Source organism: Diabrotica virgifera, chromosome 8, assembly GCF_917563875.1.
Source record: "Diabrotica virgifera virgifera chromosome 8, PGI_DIABVI_V3a".
NCBI lineage: Eukaryota > Metazoa > Arthropoda > Insecta > Coleoptera > Chrysomelidae > Diabrotica > Diabrotica virgifera.
Window position 1 is genome coordinate 130848622 of NC_065450.1, and position 26602 is coordinate 130875223.

Consider the following 26602-nt stretch of genomic DNA (forward strand, 5'->3'; position numbering starts at 1 on the left):
TAGATCGTTTTGGAAGGAATAGTGAAACATCCATATGCCATCGCTGTGTTTGAAAACAAACTTTATTGGTCAGATTGGGACTCCCATACCATTCAAACTTGTGATAAGTTTAATGGTAAAAATCATCATACACTCGTGGAAGAACATAAAAATTTAATCTATGGAATCAGTATTTTTCACTATGCTCTCGAAAAGCGTCTAGTGAATCCTTGTGAGCATGCTTCCTGTAGTGACATTTGTTTATTGAAGGCTCAGTCATATGCTTGTGCGTGCCCAGAGAATAAAGTTTTGGATACGGATGGTCATACGTGCAAAGGTATGTATTTTTTTGTTTTTATAATATAAATGGTCATGAATTGAAAGATTGAAAAGCGGTATATATATTGCGAAAAGTAATAAAAAAAGTGAACAGTAGGCGGTATTTAGAGATTGCAATCCAGCAGCATTGTCATTCCAGCTGGATTTTTGCAAGATTTGCCTGAATCCAGCGCGGATCCAGCAAAATGGGGAATCAAAATAAAAACACGATTTTAATCTTTGTTTTTGAGTTCATTTATTATTTAAGCTTTTTAGTACAAACTAATAAAATTAAAACTCAAAATAAAATTATCTTAGATGTATATTATAATCGAATAAGAAGGTCTAATCAGTCGCAATTCGCAATCAATCTTGCTTCTCTTTAATTTAAAGTTGCTAGAGCAAATATTAGAATATTATCATGAGATTCCAAAAAAAAAACGCTGGACGGAAGGTCCGCCAGAGAACTTTATCGTACCGATCTATTATCGTTACCGTACCGAAAATATTTTATGGCTCTACGCATCATTAATTCCTGAAAATTGTAGAAACAAATTTTGTAAAATTTTCAATAGATTTTGAGAAAATGTTCGATGCCATATTTCTGGGACACACTATATGTATATTATTGCATAAATCAATAGAATATTAATCATACTTTCATTTCAAGTTAGTTCATTTTTATGAGAATACTAGTTTACATGACACTTGCATTTCATTCTATTTCTATTACGCCAGTCAACGAGCGAGAGTAAGAGCAAGATATTACCTCCGAATTCTATCCTACTGCATGGATTTGAAATTTTGGGAGTGAAATTTTGGGAGTAGCCTCTACTTATAGTCTAAGAGCTAGTGAACCCTCCGACTAACCGTTGTCCTGTAAGGCTAGAAATTTTTCTAGTGATAATTCATAGCACACCAAGGCTAAAAACCATGACCTGGCAGGCCTCAGCGGTGCACGTGTATCTACCAGGTGAATCGAAAAGTGCAAATTTAGGGGGTAAAATAAACTTTCTCCTGTAAGGTTTAAATTTAAGTATGTGTTTGAGTAAGTCATTTAGAAGAAATGTGTAAAATGACAGGCGATTCTGAAGAGCATAAGACCTTGCCAGGCGAGGGGAAAGATAAGGGGTGTTTCCTAAAATTATTCTTTTTGCATCGAACATTTTTTTTAGGTTTTTTGAATCATTCCAAACAGAAAACGTCTTTAGTGATTTTTCTCTTAAGTTAATAGTTTTTGTTATATAAGCGATCGAAAATTTTGAAAATTGCGAAATCGGCCACTTTTAATCCTAAATCGGACATTTAAAAATTTCAATGTTGCCAAGGTATGGTAGATATTCTTTAAACATTGATTGATGAAATCCCGAAGAGTTATTTGCAATAAAATATCGAAAACCCCTTTGATTTTTTAATTGCTAATCAAGCGGACGCGTCACTGTAGTATAAGTGAGGACGTTTGAGTTTGCATAAATTCATTATCTCGAGAATGGACAAATTTCAAGAGAAATCCTCAGACAGGTCGATTTTTATTTTTGAATTAGGACTTTTTGGCATATATATAATACTAATGACGTCATCCATCTGGGAGTGATGACGTAATTGATGATTTTTTTTAAATAAGAGTAGGGGTTGTGTGATAGCTCATTTGAAATGTTATTTTATTCTCTATTCATTAATATAAACATTAACATAATTATTTATACAGGGTGTACAAAAAAATTTTTTTTTATTAAATTAACTTTGATTAAATTTGACAAATAGAAGAAAATTTTTTTTTGTACACCCTGCATAAATAATTATGTTAATGTTTATATTACTGAGTAGAGAATTAAATAACCTTTCAAATGAGCTATCACACAACCCCTACTCTTATTTAAAAAAATCATCGATTACGTCATCACGCCCAGATGGATGACGTCACTAGTATTATATATATGCCAAAAAGTCCTAAGTCAATAATAAAAATCGACCTGTCTGAGAATTTCTCTTGAAATTTGCCCGTTCTCGAGATAATGAATTTATGCAAACTCAAACGTCCTCACTTATACTACAGTGACGCGCCCGCTTGATTAGAAATTAAAAAAACAAAGGGGTTTTCGATATTTTATTGCAAATAACCCTTCGGGATTTCATCAATCAATGTTTAAAGAATATCTACGTACCTTGGCAACATTGAAATTTTTAGATAAATGTCCGATTTAGGCTTAAAAGTGGCCGATTTCGCAATTTTCAAAATTTTCAATCGCTTATATAACAAAAACTATTAACTCAAGAGAAAAATCACTAAAGACATTTTCTGTTTGGAATGATTCAAAAACCCTAAAAAAAATGTTCGATGCAAAAAGAATAATTTTAGGAAACACCCCTTCTCTTTCCCCTCGCCTGGCAAGGTCTTATGCTCTTCAGAATCGCCTGTCATTTTACACATTTCTTCTAAATGACTTACTCAAACACATACTTAAATTTAAACCTTACAGGAGAAAGTTTATTTTACCCCCTAAATTTGCACTTTTCGATTCACCTGGTAGATACACGTGCGCCACTGAGGCCTGGCAGGTCATGGTTTTTAGCCTTGGTGTGCTATGAATTATCACTAGAAAAATTTCTAGCCTTACAGGACGACCGTTAGTCGGAGGGTTCACTAGCTCTTAGACTATTATATCCTAATTCAAAGTCCATCCTATAAGTGATGAGCGCACTAATAACCGGCAAAATAACGCAAAAGATGGAAAAAATATTAAGTTGTGAGATAAAAAGAGGTGAACCTAGTGGAGGTCTTAAATTTAGCAATAGTAACTTATAGATTGACATTATATTGATTGTTTCCCACCTTTAGACATATCGAACGAATTTGAGAAATGCCACTGTCACAGTGACAGTTTTAGTTGACATACTTCTCTGATACGTCTAAAGGTAGGAAACAATCAATATAATGTCAATTTATATGTTACTATCGCTAAATTTAACGACTCTACTAGTTTTATTTCTTTTTATCTCACAATTTAATATGTTTTCCATCTTTTGCGCTATTTTTCCGGTTATTAGCACGCTCATCACTGTATACTATAACGCTTTTATAATGGGGGCAGTTCCCACTCCTTCTCGGGGGTGTGGAACATTTTTACTTTCGAATTACATGGAGAAAAAGGAAGATTTTTAAGAAAATTTAAAAATGCGCTCTATAATTTGATCTTATTTTTTTTCGAAAACCTTTCACGTTAAACCCGTTCAACTTTTTGAACATAGAAATAACACGGTATTAAAAGGTATAGTAGAAGAAAAACGATGTATTTAAATTCTTGTGAATGAGGGGTTAAATAATATACTTCTCATTTTTCCTTAGAGTACATTAGTCATATATTTCTTTTGCACCATATCTCGCTGAGTTTGAATATAATCGACATTTAACGGTGATCATTTTAAAGGCCTTTTCAAACACTACAAAATGCGTTGGTAGCATTATACACCTAAAACCTACCGTTCCTCTGTTATTTCAAGTTTAATACACCAATTCGAGCATGCACCAAAAAAGAAACTCTTTTCACCTACCATATCACTTTTTGTATCATAAATAGAAGATTTACGAAGGAACGAATCTCTTTGATTTTTTTATATTCTAAAAAATGTTTCATATAGTTTTTTTAGTTCGATGCATAGTTTTTAAGGTATAAACAAAAAACCGTCCGAAAAGGTGTCATGTTTCAATGAAAATGGCCAATTTCCAACTACGCATAACTCAAAAAGTATTGAGTTCTCAAAAAAAAGTATAGACCAGTTTTTGCTTAGAAATAGATTCTCTAGCCACTTTCTTGGTTATTTTGACCAACATGTACGTACGTACGTACGTACATAATTCCGATATGTTTTTTATTTGCTTTTTAGGCTCAAGGGGACTCAAAACGTCGAGAAAAAGTGAAATCTGAAAATTTTTTTGGCGCGATCCTATAACTTTATCTATTATAATACGTATGTAGTAGGTACGATAAAGTAAAACTCATCCTCATTAAGCCATGGTGAAGTGAAACATAGGGCTTTGCTTGCGTCGGCTGAGAATTATCATGAATGAAATTTCATTGATGGCAATTTTGAACTGACACAAATTAAGTAATATGTTTTTCTTCCTCGTTTTACTGAGGGAGGACGAGTTTTTTTTGCATCTTGTAATAAAACTCAGTCTGTATTCTAAATCTCTAAACTACAAAAACATCAATTATTTAGTTTTTTGGAAGTGAGACCTTAAAAAAATTCGTCTTATCGCCTAACCTACTTCATACAGAAGTGCACATATTATAGCCAGTTTTACCGGTTGAAGAGTGGCGATCAACTCATTGATTATCGACCACTCGCCAGCAGAGAATTTTATCGCAGAGTCAATGTCCTAATCCTAAAGGACAGTTGATCCCAAACCCATTTTCAGTGTGTCATTAATTTTGGCGTCATATAGAATTTTAAGAACGTCGCAAACCCTTACATGGCATTTCAGTTAAATATGACAGTATTGTCAGAATATTTATATTTATATTTATATTTATATTTATATTTATATTTATATTTATATTTATATTTATATAAACATCAATATTTATACAAATATGTGCCATAATATTAAAATTTGAAATATTTTAATGTAAAAAGAAATAAATATAAAATCAAATTTCACTAGGTATACAATGTCCGAATATACCAATAACATAAAATATTTATATTTACGTCGCTGAAAAATACTAACCTAGAAATTACAATTGTCATTTTACCATATGATGTTGTGAAAATACTGTCACGATTGGTTACCTATTTAGAGTATTGCAATCGTCAACTAATTATACATCTACAAGTTTAAGTCGTTTCAATAATATGCAAATACTCGACAAGTAATACATAATTTTATAAGTTCAATGTATAATAATCACACAAGTATGTTTTTTCTGTCACTTTCAACTGTAGTTTGGGAGAGAATTCGATAATCTGTGACGCATTGAAAAAAGTATTTGGGAGGATCTGTATCAACGCTTTATCGATGTAAACTTTTAGGCTGTAGAAACGTTCCAGCATACTGAGCAAACTGTTCCACCTGGTGCGGCAGTCAAGAATCAAACTTCTTTGCCTTTTCCCTTTCTTGACATATTTTTGCAAACATGTAGTCTTGAATAGGTGATTTTTTGAACGCTTTAACAACTTTTCGTATTCTCATGAGCAGATCGCTCTCAACGGGAGTCAATTCAACAGGGCTCGCCGATGTTGATTTTGATTCGATTGTTACTGCCAATTCTTCGTTCACCTCTCTCTCCAGGCTTTAAACAAAGAGGCTAATGAAGACATGAAATAACTTATTTCGAATTTGACAGGTTTGCGGATCCGCGCTGCTGGATTCTACACGGTTTGCTGAATCCAGCGTGTAAAAAACCGTTGGATCTAGCTGAATTGCTGGATGCTGAGCTGAATACAGCAATTGCAATCTCTAGTGCTATTATATCTGATTATAAGCTTATATCTGATTTTTTATGTTTTAGAAGTACAACCAACGCAAGCACTTGTTGGAGGAACTGGACACGTGTTGGTATCAATTAAACATCAATTTCTAGGCAAACACGATGTAACCTTCCTACCAGACCTGGCGAAACACGTAGGAAGCTTAGCGTTTGATAGTTATAAAAACATTTTGTATGTAAGCGATTTGGAAACAAAATGTATAGTTGCGCTTAACATGAACATCGGAGTTAGCAAAACTCTTGAGATCGACGGTCTTGGCAGAGTTACTTCAATGGATTTTGGTGAGAATTTATTATGTCATTTTTCTATAGGTATATATGTTACGGGCAATAATGTAAATTGGACATTGACGTTAATGGCCGGGCATTGTCGTGAATGTCCATTTTACTTGGTTATTAAAGACAATGCCCGGCCATTAACGACAATAACTTTAGCTTTCGGCCAATGTTGTAAAAACTTAACGTTAAATTAGATTTTTCATCAATAACCGGTCAATAACGACAGTGGCCAGAAGCAAATGGCCAATGTTGATAAATCGGTGCCTCAGAAGCCAATCGGTGTAAGTCAATAACTGTTTAAAATGAGATACTAAGATGTTCCTGAAAGTAGTTGCAAAAATATAAATAGTTATTAAAAACAAATAAAACGTCCTTGTTTATCATAACATGGGTAACATATTCATTAATACAAACAAGGAAATAATAATATTTTTATATACAGTATGGTGCAAATGAAAGGAATAAATTCGTTATTTCGTAAACCGTGAATTAAAATTTGAATGTAAAATTGGCTTCGAAACCAAACCTTTTCTTTTGTTACTACTCTTTTTCTGACACTGCATACAAAGTCGTAGGTAAATCATTATTAATTCCTTAGTTACATTACAATAAAATTTATTTATTTCGGAAACCATACGATTGCGTCCACCATGTCCAATTGCTAAGTGTGCGTTATGAATGATATCAAATAATTCTTCAGTTGTAGCATAATATTATAATACTTTAAAGCATAATAAACTGGCTGTTTTTGTTAACTGGCATAATCAGTCGTTGTTTACCACTTATTGTAATTAGGTACATCATATTTACAAACCATGTTATAGTGTTTTGTTGTTTTTTTAGCACCCGGTGTTCTCAAAATCTTTTTCGCTTCTCTAATTTCACTTATTCGGCTATTGTATTCGTCACAGTTTAAAAATGATTTATTATTGTCATCACGTTTTGACTTGACTATTAATTTTATATTATACATATAATTATTAAAACGAGTGCGCACATCGTTGATATCCATGATAACACTTATTAAATAAATGTACGAGTAATTTCAGCACGAAAACAATACACAATATACACACATGAAGTAAACAATAATAAACCTACCCATCACATAACCTATCTTTTAGTCCAAATTTCAACATTGACTAATTAACAACGGGCATTGTCGACATTGGCCGGGCAATGATAGAAATGTTATCAAGAATTTAAAATTATCATCAATGTCCAGTTTCTATGGACAATAACGTTAATATCGGGCCATTGTTGACAATGACCAATTCAACCGGCCATTGTCGATATTGGCCGGCCAATAACGTTATTGGCTGGATTTACGTCATTGTCCGTAACATATACACGGATCACCCAACATTTTCGCTTTTATAAAGAATTTTCAAAAATTATTGTTATAGATCATTTAATAAAAGAAATATCATAACGCTGACAGCTTTTTTTTGCTTTAAAAGAGATACTTTTCTTTAAATAAATCTTCTTTCTCATAATCCTTAGTGCCCTTCAAGGGGTCGGTTGTAGGGTTTCCCCTTTTATCTATTCCTTCCATGCACTTCTATTGGTGGCCAGTTTCTTCATGTCTCTTATTATAGTCATGTGTCTCTTTTCACCAATAAGTATCATGGATTTGGTCCATGTTTTCCTCGGTCTTCCGTTTCTTCTTTTATTTCCCATTTTGGCTTTATGTACCTTCTTTGTCAGTCTATTTGGCTCGATTCACTCTATGTGGCCAAACCAGTTCGATTCGTTTTCGGTCTTCGTTGTTATCGGTTCTTGCTCCAGCTGTCTCCTTTTAACTTCATTTCTAAATCTTTTCAAATTTCGCAACTCCAGCTATTTTTCTCACGTATTTCATCTCGGTCGCGTTTATCATTAATTCGTGTTTCTTTTTGCACAATCCATGTTTCCGTCCCATATGTCATCAGATTAACTAGGCTGTTATGTACTCTGTAGAGTTTAGTTTTGTTATTTATTTCTGATTTTCCAAAAATTGTATTATTTAATGAGTAATAAACGTTAGTTTTTTTGGTGATCTATAGGTTTTTTTGGAATTTTTGAAAACGGGATGATTCAAACCCAGAAATGCTAGCCCAAATGTTGGATTTGCTAAAAGGACTGGCTGAGGATACAAAGGAAATAAAAAATGAACAGAAAAAGCAGGCGGAAACCATGAATATGCCAACTGAAGAATTAAAAGAGCTCAAAGAAGAACAAAAGGAGTATAGAAGAGAAATAGGAGAACTAAAACTAGCTAATGAAAAAGCTATTAAAGAGATCAATCAGCTGCAAAACCAATTAAGTAATACGAATATAAGATTACAAAAATTAGAAGGAGAAAAACAAAAAAGAAACATTGTGATTCAAGGACTTCAAATTGACACGGACAATCCCAATATACTAAAGAATAAAGTAGAAAGTTTCATAGACAAAGAAATGGGAGTTAAAGTAAGGGTAAACGATGCAAGAAAGCTGGGAGACACAACATGTCTAGTAGAGTTGGATAATAAATACGAAAAGTCAAAAGTAATGCAAAATAAAATTAAGCTTAACCAGCTAAGGGACAAAATATATGTAAATGATGATCTAACAAAAGACGAAAGGGAAATACAAGCCAAAATTAGAATAATGGCTAGAGAGCAGCGAAACAAAGGAAAAATCACAAAAATAGGGTACCAGAGATTAATAGTAAACAATGAACTATGGAAATGGAAGAAAGCGGGCAATTGGAAATAATAAAAGAAGACATCTCAAAAAACTAGAATTAGATGCAGACGAAGATGGATCAACAAAGACGACACCGCAGGGAACACGGACACAAAAAAAGGAAATCAAAAAACAAATTAATAAAATAACAGAAGAAATGGTAAAAGCAGCAACTTGGAATATAAGAGGATCCTATCAGGAAGGAAAGCTGAAGCATTTAATAAACGAAGTTAAGAAATGTAAGTTTGATCTAGTAGCTTTACAAGAGACAAAACAATTGGGGCAGGGTAGCCAGGAAATAGACGACTATATATTTTTCAATAGCGGAGGCACTAACAGACTGCTGGGTACAGGTTTTATAATAAGTAAAAAATTGAAAGAATTTGTTTCAGATTTTAAAGCAATTTCGGACAGGATGTGCACTCTCAGATTAAAAGGTAAATACCAAAAAATAACATTTGTTAATATACATGCACCCTCGGAGGACAAAGGAATGGATCTGAAAGAGCAATTTTATAGCAAATTAGATGAAGTATATGAGGCTATACCCAGGTATGATATGAAAATCATTCAAAATTTGACTAATGCCAAAATAGGCAGAGAAGAAATATTAATGCCCACTATAGGCAAGCACAGTTTACATCCAGAGACTAAAGAAAATGGATATTTCCTGGTAGATTTTGCCAAAGAAAAGGGACTTATAATAAAAAGTACATACCACCAACGAAAGGACATTTATAAGGGAACATGTAAATCTCCAGATGGCCGTACAGTCAACCAGATCGACCATGTTTTAATTGAGAAAAACGAAGAACACTGCATAACAAAGGTGAGAACATATAGAGGACCTGATATGGACTCAGACCACTATTTGGTCGGAATATGGATGAAACAATTAGTACCAACTCTTCGAAACAAAAAGAGATTAAAATACGAAAGAAACAAACCAATTAGATTACAGACAGAATGTGAGCAAACGTTGTATGGACAAATTATTAACAACAAATTAGAGAGCATAGTGGATGAAAGGAATGTAGAATGCATGTGGGGAACATTAAAAGATGTAATTAAAGAAGCAGCAAATATTTCCAGTACCAATGATAACACAAAGAAAAAACAAAAAGAAAAGAATGGTTTGATGAAGAATGTGAACAATCATTGGAAGAACGGGCCAAGCTACGATTAAAAATGATAACTCAAGGAACAAGAGAAGCGCAGGAAAATTACACTAAACAAAGAAATAGAACCAAAAAAATACTACGAGGAACAAAAAGGAAACATTATGAAGCTAAACTGAAAAATATAGAGGAAAGCTACAAAAATAATCAAATAAGGAACCTGTACCAAGGGATAAAAAATGAGAAACGAGGGCACCAACCGAAAACTGTACATTATAAAGACAAAAATGGAGAAATGATTATGGGTGAACCAGAGATATTAGAACGCTGGAAGCAGTACTTTGATGAGCTTCTAAATGGACCTGAAAAGACAGACGATAGTAACGAGGAAACAGAGGATCTAGTAAATGAAATACAAAATCAACAGGGTGAAGAGCAGGCTCCGATTATAAGCGAAATTCAGAATATCGTCGATAAATTAAAAATGAACAAAAGCCCAGGAAGCGACGGCATAACGGCTGAAATGATTAAATTTGGAGGAAATCAGTTAGTAGAGAAAATCCATAAACTAATTAATAATATATGGGAACAAGAAATACTACCTGAGGAATGGACAGAAGCAATACTGTGTCCTATTCACAAAAAAGGAAATATGGCTGATTGTCATAATTATCGAGGCATAGCGCTGCTAAACATAACGTATAAAATATTGGCTATGCATATTAAAAACAGATTAACAACGAAGGTTGATAAAAGCATAGGAGAATATCAAAGTGGGTTCAGAAAAGCAGAAGTACTGTGGATCAGGTCTTCACACTACGAGAAATACAGGCTGAAAGTTACGAATATAATAAAGACACCATGGTTCTTTTCATTGACTTTAAACAGGCTTTCGATCGAGTGAAAAGAAGCGAGTTATTCACAGCATTGCAAGACATGGACGTTTCTCCAAAGCTTATAAGAATTATAAAATTAACTCTCCAAAGAACAATGAATAAAGTCAAGATAAACAATACTATAACAGAAAGCTTTGAGGTCAAACAAGGAGTGCGGCAGGGTGATCCATTATCGTCTATAATGTTTAGCATATTACTAGAAAAGGTTATACAGGAAGCAAACATTAATAGAAGAGGTCTGATCTACCACAAAAAACATCAGTGCTTGGCATTCGCAGACGATTTGGTAATCTTGGCTAGGAGCAAAATAGAACTTATCGAAACAGTCATGAAACTCGAGGAGAGGGCAGCAACCAAAGGATTGTATATAAATGAAGCAAAAACAAAGTATATGGAATGGACAAATAAGCAATTCGTTCGGGGGCAATACATAACAATGACAACAGCGAAGGGAACACAGTATAAATTCGAAGAAGTTGAGAGATTTGAGTACTTAGGAACTGTCTTCACAAGGGATCCTAACTGTGAAGAAGAAATACAAAAGAGAATTATGTCGGGCAACCGCGCTATATTTGCTCTTAATGGGTTGTTAAGGAGTAAAAATATATCACGAAGAGCAAAACTAAGAACTTACAAGACCGTAATAAGGCCGATAGTAACGTATGCTTCTGAAACATGGGTCACAACAAAAAAACATCAAGAGTTGTTATTAGTTTGAAAGAGGAAAATACTGCGCAAAATCTTCGGTGGGAAAAACTTAAATGGACAATGGGTAAGAAGAACAAATAAGGAACTAACTGAGCTCTATCAAGATCCTAACATACTAGCAGTAATTAAGGCGCAAAGACTTAGATGGTTGGGCCATGTGCAGAGGATGATTCCATCTAGAATTCCCAGAATGGTACTATCTAGTGCACTGGCAGGGAAAAGACGAAGAGGAAGACCTAGGTCACGATGGAGTAATGGAGTTAGAGAAGATATGAGAAGAATTAACGTAAGGAACTGGGAAAGAAAAGCGACTGACAAAAGGGAGTGGAAAAGAATAGTACATCAAGCTATGGGCCTACTAGGCTCGTAGTGCTTACATATTATTATTATAATAAACGTTAGTAGTCTTCTTCAATTTATTGCTTATTGCAATGTCCGTTTTCATTTTTTTAATAGACAAAAAATTAAAAACTAAGAAAATGTTCCATCGATTAATCATTTCCTGTACATTCTCAATTCATGATTCGTCCTAGGAGAAGTCCTCCGGATATGAACATGTTCAATTCGGTTCATGTCTTGAGAAATCGCAGGCCACTCCAAACGGTGAATACCTTCTGTCTCCAGATATCCATTAAGTGCTTGAGTCCTAACTGCCATAATACTTGCCAGGACGTAATACTGTCACCAGCAAAAGAAACTATGGGACGGGCATGTTGTAGTTATTCAGCTTTTATTGGCTCTCGCCAAACCCGAATTTGCTGGCTATCACTATTTAAACAGATTCTGGTCTCGTCTAAAGAAAAAAAAACATAAAAATCCAAAACTGTTGAGGGAGCTGTGTGTGCTCTTGAGCCTACTGGAGGCGGTGCAGAACATGTCTAGGTTGTAGCTGAGGAACTCTTATTGGCCAACGACTCCTCAAACCGGGTTCTAAAATTATTTTTCCTATTGTAGCCAACGATACACTGTCTCCTGTAGCATGCCTGTAGTCTATTTGCAAACCTGGTACAGACATAGAATTTCTCTAAATGAAAAACACTTTTTTTTTTTAATTTTACCAGAATAATATTTTCAAATACTTTTACCTTGGTAAAACCAAATTAATTACAAAAATGGGTATTTAAATAAAATATAAAACCAAAAAATGGAGTATTTCAAATGAAAAAGGCCTAGGTATTAAATATGTGATAAGGATACGAATTTATAAAAGTGTAAAAATCGTGAATTTGAGGGGTATATCCTTTTTGGTTGTTTTTGTTTGTATTGATGATCATTACATTGATTTTTTATATGTATTGTCAAACCATATACCCTAATCATCGTGCCCATTTTATTCATAATTTGTTCCAGTTGTTTTGCTGAAGACGACAATATAACTATCATCATCATGACGTGTCATCAGAATATCGTAGGTTTTTGATTTTTCATCATCCTATTGTTGCTCCACCTAGGCTTTTCTCAAAAACTTGATTTATAATGTATTCACTGTAAATATATATTGAATAGAATGGCGATATTATACATCCTTTCCGACCGTTAGGTTTAAGTTTATGTTTTTAATGTTTTTCGAATGCACGTTATTAATAAGCATTACAATCAAGCAGACAGACAACATAATCCAAATTTATTCTTTTTCGTCAGATAGTGCACGCTGGTTCCCGAGTCAGAAAGCCGAGTACGTGTGCGAATAATCCTAATAACAGCACGCAGGTGCACTTTGGGCAGGCCCGTTTAAATACGAAGGATTATTTGCACACGGACTCGGCGCTAACTTCGGAAAGCAGTGTGCAATATGGACGCGCCCTAACTTACTTAAGCCGTCCTCTTATAATACTTTACGGTGTCGAGGTAAGTGGAGAAATTAGACGTCTCCATGCCTTTCGATCAGTGGCTAGTCTCTCTGCCTCTCTCCACTCAATATTTATTTTTCCGCAAACCTTTACAATATCTGCGTTCCATGTTCTTGCTGGCTTGCCTCTTCTCGTTTTTATCTGATACAGCTTTCCATACCCTTTTTACAGTTCTACCTTCACTCACTCTCGTCATATGGCGAACTACGATAACTTTTTCGTTTCAAGTCTTTCTGAGGTCATTCTGATACCGCCCCTTTCACGCATTTCTTCGTTTCTTACACGATCACGTCTGGTCACCCTGGTTACTGCTTGCAAATTTCGCATGTCTAAATTTAATTACGAAATTTGTCATTTACTGTCCACGTTTCACTACCAATGAGTAGCACCGGCTCGTATTCAGTTTTAATTACTGTCATTTTTGTTTTTAGGCTTACTTCCTTTTTCCTAATAAAAAAGTCCTATTTAGTGCTTAGGCTAATTTTGTTGCACTCATTACCCTGCTATTTATTTCGGGTTCTCTATTATTATTTCCTTGTTCATTTATTGTTGATCCTACACTTGAAGTCCTCTATTTATTATATAAATAATATAAAAAATCTTTTCACAGATCCAAAAAGTAATAATTTATACATTTGCGATACGGAGAGGCTAGTCGTAGAAATAATTGATATGAATAGTCTAGAAAGAAAAATAATTGTCCATGACACATTTGGAGAAACTCCTGAAAGCATTGCGTTGGTACCGGAAGATGGGTTAGTATATATTTTTTTATATATGTTATAGTTCTTGTGAATTTAATATTGTATTTGTATTTGATGTTTAGATTTGGACTCCGAAAATCGCTTAAAAAAGAGATTGTTTTAAAATAAGGAGTTGTTGTCATAACCTAGAACTGTTAATTAATTGGCGCTTTTTTGTTTAGCCAAAACTTGATATGTGACTTACTTAGTCAAATTGTCATCTTGTGCAAATAGCCATACTTTTATTTCAAATTTTTTGACGGTGGTGTCTGTGTGTTCAGGATGATGTTAAATTCTGTGGGTTTCAATTTTCCCTGTTTCCTCTAGTTTCTGATTTTATTAAGAGCGTCTGTGTGTTTAACCAGGTCTAGGAGTAAATGTTTTTCAGTCAGCATATTTGTCGTCTACCAGGATTCCTTTTTACTTCGACTTTACTATTCATAACCAGCTGCAACAACTCGTACTTATCATTTCTAAAATATGGGTTTACCCCAAAATCCCGACAGCTAGAATTCCGACAGCCAAAATCCCGACACGCCAGAATCCCGACAGGCCAAAATCCCGACACGCCAAAATCACGACAGGCCAAAATCCTGACACGCCAAAATCCCGACCGGTTTGATAAGTTCTTTTTTAACATATATGTAATTACTTTATTTCTGGTTTCTTGCTTATGGGCATCTGTTTTTTATTTTTTGTTACCAAACAAAAGTATTTACCATTTAATATGAACTAATTTTCTAAATAAAATTTCTAACATAGGTACATAAATTAAATTATTTTTCTTTTTTTGCCAATATATAGTCCAATAATATATATAATCAAATTCTCCATTCAAGTTTACTTTCATATATTTAATAGATATTATCAAGTCACTTACAACCATCCATTTAAGTAAGTATAGCTTTTATATTATAAAATGAAGCGTTTAATAATTTTCTCTTTTAAAATACATACTAATTAGTACCCGTACTTGTTAGTAAGTATTTAATTTTTCAATTTCGATACTCTATAATATGATTTGGTATTGCCTATGAAAGCCTAGCAGTTAAAAGCACATAACCAAGCAATGAGAACTAAAATCACGAAACAAGAAGTTAGAATCGAATTTCTGGAAAGACAAGCCAGAAGAAAAAACATAATAATACAGGGGGTCAAAGAAAACCAAACAGAAAGCGAACAAGAGATGATAAATAAGATAAAGGGGATAATGGAAAAAATCGACGTACAAACAAACCTAGATGAAGAACTGGTAGAGATGAGAAGAATAGGTAGACAAGGTGATCCCCAAAATGTACCCAGACCCATCTTATAGAAATGAAAAAGGAAGCTAAGAGAATGGAAATTCTGAAGGCTGCTAAAAACCTAAGAGGAACTAAAATATATATCAATGAGGACTTCCCGAAAAAAATACTACAAGAAAGGAAGCATCTTCTCCAGCACATGAAAACGGTACGCCAGGAAGGACACACAGCCGCACTAAAATACAACAAATTATGGATAAATGGTGAACTGTTCTTACTGGAGCAACTAGAAGGCATGGATGTAAATTACTGGAGGAAACCTGAAGAGAAGAAGAGTAACGCTAGGACAATAAACGACAGATCCCCCCTATCTGATTATATAGATACACGCGGAAATTTTATAAAAATGACGTCAAAAAACTAACAAAACCTATAACAAAAGACGGCGACAGTATAACGGAGTTGTCAATGACTACGGACATGAAAATATTTTGTAAGAAAAGACGCAAAAACAAAACAAACAAAAAAATAAAATAAAAGACAAAAACAGGAAAATAAGAATAGGAACGTGGAACATCAAAACACTTCTAAGACCAGGCAAAATGGAAGAGTTGGCAAAAGAAATGACAAAATATAGGATGGGAATACTAGCGCTACAAGAAATAAGGTGGGCAGGAGAAGGGATGATCAATAGAAGAAATCACACAATGTACTACGCAGGAGAAAGCACACAGGGTCGCAATGGAACCGCCTTTCTAGTTAGTAATAGCGTAAGAACATCATATATAAGAATGAAAAATTAACAAGCAAATTTAACATTAGTTAATATATATGCACCTACAGAGAATGCTCCCGAAGAAGAAAAGAATGAATTCTATGAGAAACTTGAAGAATTGTACGAAGAAATACCAAAGAACGACATACTAATCCTATTAGGAGACTTTAACGCAAAGATAGGGAAAGAAGACACGAACAGAGAAATCGCAGGAGAAGAAACGATCCATCAAAATACGAACAACAATGGCAGGAGAATATGTAATCTAGCAGCAGCAACCAATACTTTTATTATTAGCACCCAATTCAAGCCCAAAAAAGTGCACAAAGTAACGTGGCTAATACCTGGAACGACAGACGGAAACCAAATAGACCACATCCTAATTTCAAAAAATGGAGAACAATTGTACAGAATGTGAAGTCCTACAGGGGAGCCAATGCTGATTCGGATCACATTTTGATGATAGGCGACATGAAATTGAAGATACTTAAAGACAAAAACGACAGAAAGAAAAGAAAGAGGTGGAATAGGTCAAAACTAAACACAGATATTGCAAACAGAGAATTCTGCACTAAGTTGGAAGAAAAACTACTAGTCCTAAAACCATCGGACATAGATGAAACATGGGAAGACATAAAATATAGTATTTTAACAGCAGCAGAGGAGACGATAGGACTAATGAACGACAATAAAAGAAAAGAGTGGTACGATGAAGAATGCGAGCAAGCTAGTAAAGGCAAGGACCAAGCAAGACACAGGTGGTTGGCCACAAGGAAACAAGAAGATCTCCTACACTATAAAGATAAAAAGAAAGAGTCAGACAAATGTTGCAGAACTAAAAAGAAGAAATGGATTGGAGACTTACTGCTGGAACTCGAAGCTAATAGTAACGATAATGCAAGACTATATAAACACATAAAAGCACAGAATAAGAAAAAGATTCCGGCAAATATTGGAAAAAAGGAATGGTAAACATACTATAGAGAATTGTTCAAAAAGAAAGGCGATGCTGAAAATGCAGAAAATGAAGAACAAACAGTAAATAGGAATGAAGAACAATCAGAGCCTCCCTCATACAACGAAGAATTGGCGACCATAAACAGATGAAAGACAAGGAAAGCAGCAGGACCAGACGACATTATAAATGAGTTCTTCAAGAAAGGGGGAGAGGAACTAGCCCACAGGATCCACAAGCTGATAGAACGAATATGGGAAGAAGAACGCATGTCGAACGACTGGAATTGCGGTCTGATAACACCAATCCCTAAAAAAGGTGACAAGACGAAATGCACTAACTACAGGGGAATCACGCTATTAAATACAATGTACAAAATATTAACTAATCTGATCAGAAAAGAATAGAAAAGAAACGAGAACAAAAATAGGTGAATACCAACATGGATTCAGAGAAGGTAAGTCAACAATAGATGCAATACCCATTGTAACGCAAATCGTCGAAAAAAGTTACGAGCATGGAATAGATCTACATATACTGTTTATTGACTGCAAGCAAGCCTTTGACAGTGTAATAAGGGAGGAGCTAATTAATGATATGAAGCAACTAGGCATTCAAGAAAAACTAGTAAGTCTCACGAAAATGACGATGAAGGAATCCAAAGCACGAATCTTAACAAGGGAAGGCCCGTCAGATGAAGTACAAATGGAGGTAGGTGTCAGACAGGGAGACTCCCTATCAACAACATTATTTAACATTGCCATAGAGGGTGCAGTAAAAGCAGCCAAAATTAGGGGAACAATTATCGAATCTTCAGCCCAACTGATAGCGTATGCAGACGATATTGCACTGGTTACTAGATATTTAAAAACCATGCAGAATATAATATTAATACTAGATAAAGAAGCAAAGAAGAGAGGGCTAGTAATAAACCAAAGCAAAACGAAATTGCTTAAGTGCTCAAGAGAGAATACGAACATCGAAAAAGAAATTAAGCTTGGAGCATATGCATTTAAAAGAGTACACCGTTTCAAATATTTGGGAGTGATGGTGAATGGCAGAAATGATAGAACGGATGAAATAAATGAACGCATCCTACTGGGTAATAAAACCTATTGGAACTACCAAAAATTCTTGAAAGAAAAACGCATTAATAAGACAACCAAATTAAAAATTTACAAGACTGCAATCAGACCAGTGATCACCTATGGTGCAGAGACGATGTGTCTAACACAAAAAGATGAAATGAGATTAGAAATCTTAGAGAGAAAGATAATCCGACGAATAATGGGACCGGTGAGGATAAGTATAGGCGAATTTAGAAGATTAACAAATGACGAAAATAAAGAAGTCATCCAGGGTGAAGACATAATCAAGTTCGTAAAGGCGCAGAGGCTCAGGTGGCTGGGACACACATAAAGAGCTAAATCAGAATTTACGCTACAGCGAATAACTGGCTGGAGACCAACAACAGGGAGACCAAAGGGAAGACCCAAAACAAGATGGAGAGATCAAGTCTTAGGAGACATAAAGAAGCTGAGAATCTACAATTGGAAGGAGCGTTGTAAGGACCGGAAAGAATGGAGGAAAGTTGTAGACCAAGCCAAGTCACATACGCTGCTATAATAATAAAAGACAACGGCGGACTGATTCTCCGCAACAAATGAATCAGAGAGCCCAAAAGGGCGGCAAACACTCCGCCAGGAGTGAATAAGCCATGATGATGATTGCCTATGAAAAGGAAACAATAAATATTCAAATTGTAGTGGTCGGGATTTTTATTTATGCGAGGATTGTTGCATGTCGTGATTTTGGTCTGTCGGGATTCTGGCGTGTCGGGTTCTGGCGTGTCGGGGTTTTGGCACCATAAAGAAAAATAGAGTGAATATAACATTTACTCTCCGATATCGGATTTGCAGATTGAGTCTTTGGTTACTCAAGAACTTTCTCACCTTCAAAAAGGCTCCTCTTAATTGTTCTATTCTTGATCAAATTTCTGATTTCGGATTTATATCTTCAGTAATCCAGACTTCTAAGTATTTCATTCTGTCTACTTGTTCAATAGCTTCATTTTGTATCTCGATCCTTGTTATGACTTTACCCTTCTTAATAATGATAACCATAGTATTTGTTTTCTATATGTTTATTGTTAAAATAAACCGTTCCCCAGTTAGACAAGGCGAAAACGGCGGATTCGTTAGAAAAAAATATTCCCATTAGTTTTTTTGCATAATCACATTCGTGAGACATTCCAGAATAAGGTTCAAGAAGTCGCCCACGTGAAAAGTGGTCCAATTTTTTTTACAATTTTTTTAATCAAATTGCAAAAATCAATATTTCTGGACCGTACAAATTTCTGTTAGATTTTTTGGACCATTCTGGACAAAAAAGGTCTCTTGTAATTTTTCTCTAAAGTTGATCGTTTTCGAGTTATAAACAATTTAAAATTGAAAAAAAAAAACGAAAAATTGCGATTTTTAAGGCTTAATAAATTGGTTAAAATTTATTATTATGAGAGTCAGAAAGTGACTAAATCAAAGTTTAAATCCCCCCCTACAAGATCCTGAAGAAATTTTTGTCATAATTTTATTACTAAGCTGTTATTTTTAAGTAATAATAATGAGCGCCAGCACGTATTAGGCGGCCGTCTATGGCGAGTGCGAGAGAGATGCCATTCCGGCAGTCCAATGGGGCATCTTACTCGCACTCACATTTACAGCCGCGTCAATACGCTCTTACGGCTTATTGTTAATAATTAAGAATAACAGCTTAGTAATAAACTAATAACACAAATTTCTTCAGGATCATGTAGGGGGGCTTTAAACTTTGACTTAGTCACTTTCTGACTTTCATAATAATAATTTTTAACCGAGTTATTAAGTCTTAAAAATGGCCATTTTTGTGTTTTTCAAATTTTTAATTGCTTTTAACTCGAAAACCATCATTTTTAGAGAAAAATTACAAGAGACCTTTTTTGTCCATAATGGTCTAAAAAACCTAAAAAAACTTTGTCCAGACCAATAATAATAATTTTTACAATTTTGTTAAAAAAAATTGTTAAAAAAAATTTGGACCACTTTTCTCCTGGGCGACTTTTTGAACCTTATTCTGGGGTGTATTACAAATGTGATTATGCAAAAAAATCTCATGGGAATATTTTTTCCAACGAACCCTCCGTTTTCGCCTTGCCTTCGTCTGCAGGTATTTCTCACTTCCAGCGATAACGACTGTATGGTCAGAATAGTGAATGTTATATTTATATTTTCACAATTTATTTTGATCCCTTCTATACAGTTTTCAAGAGGTTGTGTTAATAACTCTTCTTCTTCTTCTTTAGCCTATTTCTATCCAACTTTGGACATAGGCCTTCCCCAAATCTTTCCATTTCGGTCTGTCCTTGGCTGCACTTTTCCAGTTAGTTCCTGCCTGCAGATTTTACAATATCGTCCTTCCATCACATCTGAGGTCTTCCTCTTCCTCTTCTTCCGGTCCACGGTCTCCAGTTTTATATTTCAGCATTCCAGCCTTTATCTTCCTGTCTCGCATTGTGGCCCGCAAATCTCCATTTTCCTGTTATATGTTCAGTTACATTTTTTACTTTGGTTTTCTCTCTTATCCATTTGTTTGATTTTCTGTCTTGTAGTTTTATTCCCAACATGGATCTTTCCATTTTTCTCTGAGTTGTTTCTATTTTGTTTATGTTGGCCTTTGTTGATGTCCATGTTTCTGAGCCATACGTCAGAACAGTAAGGATGCACTGATCAAATACACGGGTTTTAGGTACTGTTGTATCTTTGTGCTTTTTAGTATCCATCTTAACTTTCCAACCGCTGCCCACGCCAATCGGATTCTTCTCCGTACTTCAGTTGTTTGGTTCTCTTTATTAGCTTTGATTATTTGACCCAGGTATATACACTAACCCGCACAAAATTCCGCCACCCAAAATGTTTGATTAAGTTTGACAATCTATAACTTTATTATTTGTACTCCGATTTTCAAGATTATTGCATCAGTTTGTAGGTATTGATGCCGTATTTTTATTATTCCGGTAACAAAAATTTTTTACCTAGATGGTATTATACGAGGGTGAATGGAAGCGTTGTATTTTCTCTTAAATTTAAAAAATTCTGTGGAAAAATTTTGAGGGCTAACTCCTTTTGTATTACCCTGGAAGTATCACTAAAATTTTGTTTTTTGAATTATCCAAATATCTCTTTTCTTGTAAGAGCTGTAAATAAAAACACTGCTTTGAAGGTTTTTTTAATTAAAAATATCAAACTCACTAAAATTAACAAAACAAAACAAAATTAACAACAAAACCAAACAATTGAATAGCGGGTATGTCCACCTCTTGCAGAAACGACTGCTCGCAATCTGTTTGGCATCGAATAAAGATGTGTTATAGTTGCCTCGGGAATAGCCCGATATTCCTCTATCAGGGCCATAACTGTACCAAATTTTCTGGAGGCCTAGGATGACGGCGAATAGCTTTTTTAATTCATCACATAAATACTCAATAGGATTGAGATCTGGGCTGCATGCGGGCCATTCTAATCTTATCAATCCAACCTGTATTTTATGAGTCAATCAGTGTTTTTATTTACAAAAAATGGTACAGCTCTTACAAGAAAATAGATATTCGGATAATTCAAAAAAAATTTTAGGATACCTCCGGAATAATATGACAGGACTATGATACAAAACCAGCCACTCCATTTTTCCACAGAATGTTTTAAAGTTAGGAGGAAATACAACACTTGCATTCACCCCCGTATAATGCAATGCAATCAAAATTTTTGTGTTACCGGTATAATACCAAACAATATAAATACATGTACCTACAAACTGGTGTAAGAATCATGAAAATCGGAGTACAAATAATAAAGTTATAAATCATCAAACTTAATCAAAAATTTTGGGTGGCGGAATTTTGTGCCGGTAACTGTATATTCGTCAACAGCCTCAATGTTGACATTATTTATATTTATATTTACTTGGTCGTTTGTATTTGTCATGATTTTTGTTTTAGTCATGTTCATTCTTAATCATATCTTCTCTGATGCGTTTGCTAGTTGAGTCAGCATTATGGCTAGTTCTTTTTGGTTGGTTGTAATAAGGACAACATCATCGCAATATCTGAGGTGATTGAGTTTCTTTCCGTTTATGTTGATGCCCATGTCTTCCCATTCCAGTTCTTTAAAAACGTCTTCCAGAGCTAAGGTGAAGAGCTTTGGGGATATTACATCTCCTTGTCTTACGCCTCCACGGATTGCTATGGGATTAGTTTTGTTTGTTTTGTTTTCCCATTCGACTGTCATAGTTGCTGTTTTATAGATGTTATGTAGGAGTTGCCTGTACCTGGAGTCTATTCTGCTGTTATTTAGAGCTTATTATATCGCCCATATCTCGACACTATCGAACGCTTTTTCATAGTATATAAAGGCTAAACATAAATCTAGGTTGTATTCGTTTGCCTTCCCTATCAATATTTTCATAGTAAGGAGATGATATATGGTACTAAACCCTTTTCTGAAACCTGCTTGTTCAACTGGCTGATAACTGTCCATTTTATTTGTTAGTCTATTGGTTATAATTCTAATAAAGAGAAATAAATATTAACTAGTAGTGGTGAAAGTACACAGATCTTCTCACTCCTCTACTTATCTGATGTGAATCCGTGCTATTTCCATATAATATAACTTAACCACATGGTATGTAACCACAACCTGTTCCAATAAAGATTTCTCACTATGTAAATATCATTTTTTTCTGGGATTGGTATTCACCTGAGTACTAATATCGCTTTTTGTGATGGTCCACATTTCTGACGAGAAAGTGAGGATGGACTTGATAAGATTTCTACATATCAATATTTTCATTTTCGTTTTCGGTATCTGTTAAAAGTTTCTTTAATCCATAGTGTGCTCTATTTGCTGGATATATACGTTTGTTATTTTCCGCAATTTGTGATTCTCTTACTCCTTCGAAAGTATATGTTCCAACCATTAGATCTTCGGGTTTTGCTACTTGCTTATTATTTGTCATCTTCATATAATTAGTTTTACTAGTATCAACATATTATAGTCCCATTCTTTTTGCTGCTGCTTTCAATGCCGTGAACGATTAAACGTTTTTCTTGCTACGGTATCGATGTCATCCACACTATCTTACATCTCTACTTTTTCATAAATTAGGGGGATGAATTAGCAATGTCCTTTTGTTTTATCTACAATTTTACTTAAACGATAAATTTAAGGTTTATGGTTTTAGTATTGATATATTTTAGTCTAATTTGCCACGAAAATTAAAACACAATAGACCTAATACTTACTTATTTCTCATTTTCAGGATCATGTTTGTTAGCTTTAAACAAGGGAAATTGGGAAATAGCCACATCGACCGTTTTTTCATGGATGGTACTGGAAGAACTCACGTCATCGAAAACGGTTTAGTGGGCCCAGTTCGTGTAGTATACGACCGCAGTCTTTATAGAATTTTCTTTGCCGATCTAAGTACTGGGGTAATAGAATCTACTAGCGCGACCGGTAAGATTTTATATTAATTAGGTATTCTTAAACGACATTGTTTCTCATTTGAGTTTAATAATAAAAGATCAAAACAATAAACAATACAAGTTGAAGTAAATTATAGTCATTAGTAAAATATAAGTTGCAAAATAATAATTTATATTATACTTTGTTAATATATTTTTTTTGTTAAAATATTCGGGAATATTTAGGGAAGTTAAATATTTGGCTCGAAAGCTCAAGACAGAACTTCAAGCCATTTAAGATCATAATGGAGAAGTAAAAACCGACATAGAGAGTACAGCAGAAACTTGGAAAAATGACTACTCAGAATTATACCAACTCACTTCAAAAGATACATCAGTCTCGTCTCCGAACACAAGAAACATGCAATCAGAAAGGAAGAACCAATGATTTTATGTGTAGAAGTGTAGAGAAAGCTCTCAACCATCTAATAAAAAAACAGGTGTCAATGGTATCGATGGTTAGAATTAAAAAAAAATCGATAGAACTAAGGTCGAAGCCTTCGAAATGTCGGTATACAGAAGAATTCTACGTATGTCCTGGAAAAAACACAGAACCAACCTGTCAATTCTGGAAGAGTTTCATATAAAAGAGAGGCTATTAACAAAAAAAAAACCGAGCATACCTAATTATTTTAGCCACATATCTAGAACAACGGGGGCCATGGAATTATTGGTAGACCAAATAAAAATTTGGGTGTGAAAACCCCTACATGAGACCGTATATCTGGCTCCATCCATCAGAATCGCAGCCAATGATGACAAGCTAATAATATTTAGAGTGTCACCACGTCCTGATAAGGGCTCAAGAAATGAGGAGGGAGACTTTAAAGGTGAACCAAGGGCTAAGTCAACACTATACATGCCTATATCTTAGAGCAGACTACTTTTGTGATAACAGTAAAAAAAAGGAATTCTATTCCTATTTACTTAGAAAATCCTAGAAAGGATTCCTATTGGGCAGATTATCGGAGAATACGCTATTTTAGGGAAAAGTTATTTACCAGCAATTTCATTTCTGGAATCGAATCTTTTGAATGTATATATTAATAATATAGGTATGCAAAGTCCGCAGATAGTGTGCTGTTTTTTTTTTAAACAAAATGGCGCCCCCAAGTTGTGTTTTTTCAATTATTTCTCTATAACTCCGAAGATTTTAACTTTACACCATAATTACCCAAGTAAAATTTCACTGTAATTAAATTCTGCATAGAGACAATCTTTTCCCGATTTACTTCGACGAAAATTTTTCTCGGAAAACGCAGGTTTTTTCCAACAAAATCTTTAATTTTCAACTAAAATTTTCGGTAAGTAATGAACGGTTAAACCGAAAGTAATAACGGTAAGTAAATTATGAAAACGGTATTGGAAAGAACGCGGCATGCGGCAGGACGCTTCTTTCAAAAGACAAAACGTTTAATTGTAATGAGTGGTTTCTGAGATACAAGTGGCCAAAGTTGACCGGCATGTGCGATGTATTTATAAACAATTGAATGGTAATTTTCGAAACATCAACTTTTTATTTTGGTCGTCTTTCTCCACACAAATTTTCATATTTTTAATAGACTCATAACATACAGGGTGAGTTTTTAGTGCGGGATCGGTCGATAATTCCATTAAGGTATAGAATATCGAAAAAAGTTATTTAGAAAAAATGTAGGCAATGATATTCTCCACACTTGGAAAATATGTCCATTTCTACAGGGTGATCAATAACAGCGTGGTATATCAAACATATAATTTTTTAAATGGGACACCCTATATATTTTTTCATATTTATATTCCCCTCATAATTCTTGTTCATATAATATAGGGTTTTGCATTACTATACAGAGTATTTAACAAGTTATGACCATTTTTATTTCGAAATCCCTATAAGATTAACACCCTGTATATAAAGAAGTAATTCGTAGACAATAATTTGTTTATGTAGTAAGATAAAAAATATACTGTAGTTTTTAAATGAAGTCCAATTCACATCATTGACGAATATTTGTATACAGGGTGAACTACAAAACCAAATTACGATTTTCTCTATTTTTTTAAATAGATCACCCTATATTTTATTTTTCAAAAATATTGTACTTATTATACCCTTTCTTTTTTATATAGCATTCCCTATATCTAAACTTATTACTTTCGGAGATATTTTTAGTTTTCTTCAACTTTCGGGAATACATTCAATTTTTCTAGTAGAAATAAGTTGGTAGGTATTGAATGATAATTAAGCAAAATTATTTTTATTCAATAAATAACTAACACAAAATATAAATCATAGCAATATGCAATGAATGTATCAATAAATGTGATATTAAGGAATTATCATATTTCCCTAATATACAAGAAACATACAATTCCTACAAAAAAAAAACAAAAAAATATAGGTATCTTGTGTATAATAAAATTAAAAGATTATTTTTATTTAATAAACAACTCACACAAAACATAAATCAAAACAATATACAACTAATTTAATAGTTTTTAGATTATTATATCAACAGCATTCTAAGCCAAGCAGTTTTTAGTAACACATTACTAATTGCAGATTGTTACCCGCAGTTATTAATAATATAATTTTCATATTAAATTTCATTAATATGCACAAGAAATCCCTACTTTGTTAACACTCAAACTACGTGATCTATAAAAGTTTAAGGTGATATTGTTAGAGATTATGTGATTGGTCCACATTTTTTGACGGTTGAGGTTTTTATACAACGGTGCTCCAGTTCTTCCAAAATTGATTTTTTTCAAGTGGGGCTATATAAAAAACCTTGTATACCAGAAGCATCCAACAACGCTTGATGATATGAAAAATAGAATAAAAGAAGCTTTTAATAATATTGACTTACAAAAATGTTAGAAATGTGGCTCGGTCATTTGAATATCGGTTACAAAATTGCATAGACGTTGAAAGTGGTCATTTTCAACATTTACTTTAGACTTATATCCTTAACATCACATTAATTGGTACATTCATTAAATT

At 34.0% G+C, this 26602-nt stretch overlaps 1 protein-coding gene across 1 annotated transcript in view; it reads left to right on the forward strand.

Annotated features, from left to right (window-relative positions):
• LOC126890417 (putative vitellogenin receptor) overlaps positions 1 to 26602 on the forward strand; it is a 243602-nt gene that overhangs the window by 142683 nt on the left and 74317 nt on the right. Inside the window, exons 9-12 of the mRNA XM_050659325.1 lie at positions 4 to 316; positions 5811 to 6071; positions 13960 to 14104; positions 23415 to 23611. Of these exons, the coding sequence (XP_050515282.1) occupies positions 4 to 316; positions 5811 to 6071; positions 13960 to 14104; positions 23415 to 23611 (916 nt within the window). The remainder of the gene's footprint in view (positions 1 to 3; positions 317 to 5810; positions 6072 to 13959; positions 14105 to 23414; positions 23612 to 26602) is intronic.